The sequence below is a fragment of the Perognathus longimembris genome, chromosome 6 (genome assembly GCF_023159225.1).
Source record: "Perognathus longimembris pacificus isolate PPM17 chromosome 6, ASM2315922v1, whole genome shotgun sequence".
In the NCBI taxonomy this organism is placed as follows: domain Eukaryota; kingdom Metazoa; phylum Chordata; class Mammalia; order Rodentia; family Heteromyidae; genus Perognathus; species Perognathus longimembris.
In genome coordinates, this window is record NC_063166.1 from 16,440,479 (window position 1) to 16,445,018 (window position 4,540).

General features: G+C 35.8%; 1 protein-coding gene across 1 annotated transcript; it reads right to left on the reverse strand.

Moving 5' to 3' along the window:
* Positions 1–2,733: 2,733 nt before the first annotated feature.
* On the reverse strand, positions 2,734–3,663 carry LOC125352871 (putative olfactory receptor 2W6). The gene has a single exon (XM_048348265.1). The coding sequence runs from the start codon at positions 3,661–3,663 to the stop codon at positions 2,734–2,736; it is 930 nt and encodes a 309-aa protein (XP_048204222.1).
* Between the last annotated feature and the right edge of the window lie 877 nt (positions 3,664–4,540).

Consider the following 4,540-nt stretch of genomic DNA (forward strand, 5'->3'; position numbering starts at 1 on the left):
TTTCAAGCTAAGTATGCTTCAAAATCTAGTATGTGTAAAAATGAATGTAACTCTTTATGATATTAAATCACTATTTACATATATTTAAAGTAGAAAAAGCATACATTGAGAGCTATTTTGCAAACCACCAGATCTTGAGCACATGTGACAAGGGTGTGCATAATAATAAGTGTAGAATTTTGGGTATCTGCTAATTTAAATCTTTGTTGTCTTGTAATTGAAACTTTGCATCAAAGACAAAAGTAATATTTATTTAAAGCATTTTCTACCTGCATATCACAATATATCCATTAAAAGTTATTTCCAGTTTGCATATCAAATTAGGTATTCTATCAATATAATTTCTATGGGCATTCAAGGCTACCCTCTAGCTTTCCAACATATCCATGATTTGTACCCAACTGTTATACCACTAATATTTACAGTTTAAAATTAGATTCACTGGTTTTAATCATCAATTAATGGAAAATGGGTAACAAATAAGGTATACTGAACTAAGGTAGGAAGGCATTGCATGTAAGGAAGTTATTGTAGTGGGAAGAGCAAAATATCTCAATCTGAAGAAGCTAAAAATGCTGACTTATTATTATTCAGCTTCATCTAATAAGCCATGACAAAATTCATGATAATTTCTCTGGATTTTGTGATGCACATTTAGAGAAAAACAGTCTTGTTTCAAAAATCTGAGGATGACTTGATACTCATGGGGATTCCTCAGTGATTATTTTGTTTCTCATGATAATCAAAAAGAATTATGTAAACATGACAGCAGATTTAAACTACAATGACATATTGTGATAGATTCACTTGTTATTTTTTTGTTGTTGTTTTGCCAGTCCTTGAGCTTGGACTCAGGATCTGAGCACTGTCCCTGGCTTCTTTTTGCTCAAGGCTAGCACTGTACCTCTTGAGCCATAGCACCACTTCCAGTTTTTTCTGTTTATATGGTGCTGAGGAATTGAACCTGGGCTTCATGCATGCTAGGCAAGCACTCTTCCACTAAGCCACATTCCCAGCCTCACTTGTCATTTTAAAGAACAGAGACTATGACAATTGAATGAAAAAATAGTTTTTGGATGGAATAAATTGAAATTAATAAACATTACCAGCTATTATTGCACTTACTGCTACAAGTCATTTTAGTCACAACTTAATTAATACTTACGATGATACTAAGAAGGTTTAAAAAGTGACTTCCTGCCAAGGAACTTAGAAGCAAATATATGAAATATATAAACATAATATTAATTAAAAAATGTCTTTCCATGTATAACTATGCCATAGATTAAAAAGAGAGACAAAATAATTTTAAACTGAAGAACCAGATGATTTTACAAATATGTTGTATGTTGCCAAAGTATAGGAAAAACTTCTATAAGCAGTTTGTGTGGGGCATCGTAGGAATGAGTGATAGAATGACATAAATAGTTAAAATAAAACTGGTGATGTTAAAATTTTATATCCAGCAAACCTAAATGACTGTGCAGATAGGTGAAGAAAATACAAGCAAGGCTGATACTTGAGTTTCCTGCATATACCCAAACATTATAGAAAAAGCACATTACTTATCAGAAAATGACAATGATTCAGGGATGGGCTTGAAGATGCTAGGCAAATGTTCTGATATTATGTTACCCTCCCAGCCCTTGTAGTTTCATCTTTTTTAGAAAGCAGATGAAAATAATTGCATCCTTTTATTAAGAAACTTGAGACAACATACTTGTTGGTAAAATACATAGTGTACTTTGTGTGGAAGATTTTATGTTTCAGTGGAAATTATGTATTGTCTAAATTCAACAGGAAACTTTCCAGATTTTCTGATTCTGATTGACAGGTAATTTCCAATTATTGATAACTGATAACATTGTGACATGATTCTTATAGATGATGAGAGTTAATTACTGTCAGAGATTAAATTGTTGCTGGGCACTGGTGACTTAATGCCTGTAACCCTAGGTGATTAAGAGACAGAGAATTGGGGTTTGAAGCCAACCAGGGCAGGAAAGTCCATGAGACTCTAATGTCCAATTAACCATCAGAGAGTGCAAGTGGAGCTGTGGAATGCTAACTTTGAGCACAAAGTCTGAGAGACTGTGCCTAGGCCGAGTTCAAGCCCCAGGGACCAGCCTAAAGAGAGAGCGATAGTGAATGAGTGAGAGAGAGGGAGAGAGAGACAGGCAGACAGAGAGAGACAGGGAGACAAGGAGACAGGGAGACAAGGACACAGAGAGACAAGAATTCAGAGAAATTAAATTGTTTTCACTCTTACAAAGAGGAAGACGTCTCCCTTTGTTCAGTCATTTCAACATTTCTTCACTTCTTGTAATATTTTTGCATGTTTCACAGTTTGAATCAATTACTATTACCTATCTAGTTCCTTCATTGTTTAATTTGAATAATCTTTCACTACATATCTATACCAAAGTCATTTTATTCTTTCTAGTGAGATAATTCTTTCTACTAAATATTCTTTGCTAAGATTTAGCTGTGTAAAGTATGCTCATGGTTAATTCAAATGACTTCAGAGAAAATTCAATGCATATATGCATATTTAAAGTATACAATAGTGTTAAATACATTAGCTGGATTAATTATAAATAAAAATATTAAATCACTTTGAAATAAAATATCTTGCCTAAGACCATAAATATATATAAATATACATTTATATATAATATAATATATAAATAAATAAATAAATATATATATATATATATATATATATATATATGCTCACGATTGTCTCCCCAAAACCTTCTTCAGTGCTCCTTTCACCTCCTTATTCCTTAAAGTGTATATAAGTGGATTTAGCATGGGAGTCACCAGGTTGTAGAAGAGAGTGAGAAATTTGCCTTGGTCTTGGGAAGAGCTGTTTCCTGGCTGCATGTACATGTAGATGATGCTTCCATAAAATAAAGAGACCACAGTGAGGTGGGAGCTACAGGTATTGAAGGCCTTCCATCTTCCAGCAGCTGATTTGATCCTCAGCACTGCTGCAGCAATGTAGCCATAAGAAACAAGTATGAGAGTGAGGGGCAGTAGTACAATAAGAATGGCAAAGGCAAAGGCCAACATTTCCACGGCCCGAGCATCTACACAAGCCATCTTGATCAGTGCTGGCATTTCACAAAGGAAATGGTTCACTCGTCGGCGACCACATCTGGACAGGGTCATTGTCAGTGGTGACATGACAATGGCATTGACCAATCCACTTCCCCAGGCCACAGCCACCAGCCGCAAACATAGCTGGGGATGCATAATGACCATGTAGTGCAAAGGTTTGCAGACTGCTGCATAACGATCATATGCCATAACAGCCAGAAGGATGCACTCAATTCCACCGACAGAAAGGAAAGAGAAAAGTTGGACAACACAGCCAGCATAGCTGATCGTCTTCTCTGGGCCCCAGAGGTTTACCAACATCTGTGGGATGCAACTAGTACTGAAACATAGATCTAGGAAGGAAAGATTTGCCAGAAAGAAGTACATAGGTGTATGAAGTCGAGGGTCTAATATGCATACAAGGATTATGGTTGAATTTCCTAACACAGCCACTGAATACAGAGTAAAATTTACTATGAAGAGCACCATCTCAAGTTTGGGGCGATCAGAGAAACCCACCAGGATAAAGCCGTACTCTGAGCTGTCATTGGATTTTTCCATAGCCTTCTTTTCACATCATCAAATCTATACACCTAGTAAAAGAAAATAAAGAACAGATTATTTATATTTTCTGCAAAATAAAACATGGGCAATCATCTTTCCTGAACAATACAGTATAGCCATCAAATCTAACATTGCATTAATAGATATCTCCTGCTCAACTCTGTAAGGTTTTCATCAGTCACTCAGTTAAATATTAATAAATTATTTCATGTTGTAAAGCCTTATAATCGGCATTTTATTTTGTAGAAATGTTGTCCCTGTGATTCATAAGACAATATGTTTTTATTGTTTTTTCTTTGGTTAGTTATGGGGCTTGAACTCTTGGCCTGGGCACTATCCCTGAGCTCTTCAGCTCAAGGCTAGTGTGCTACCACTTGAGTCACAGTGCCACTTCTGGTATTCCAATGGTTAATTAGAGACAAGACTCTCACAGACTTTCCTGCCCAGCCTGACTTTGAATGGTGATCTTCAGATTTCAGTCTCCTCAGTAGCTAGGATTACAGGTGTGTGCTACCTGTGCCTGACAGACATGTTTTGACTTTACATAAGATGTATCACATTTCATCCCTCTTTAATAATACATTTATAAATAGGGGTGGCAGGTCAACTAATTTTCTTTAGGGCAAGACATTTACTTTTCTTCAACTGTTCTTCATTTAACAAGGTTAGGGGCTGTATTGTGGCTCTAGTAGTTTCTTCCACGTGGTCTAAGTATTGACAATGACTTTCTAAAACTATGACCAACAGGGCTGAATTCAATGTCTGCAGTTTAGAAAAACCAAAGATGTGGGAAGGTATTTCCTATTGTGAATTGGGCTGTTGTAATTTTATATGCATGTACAAATTGTCGTTTACAATGTCAATGTTACCTTCT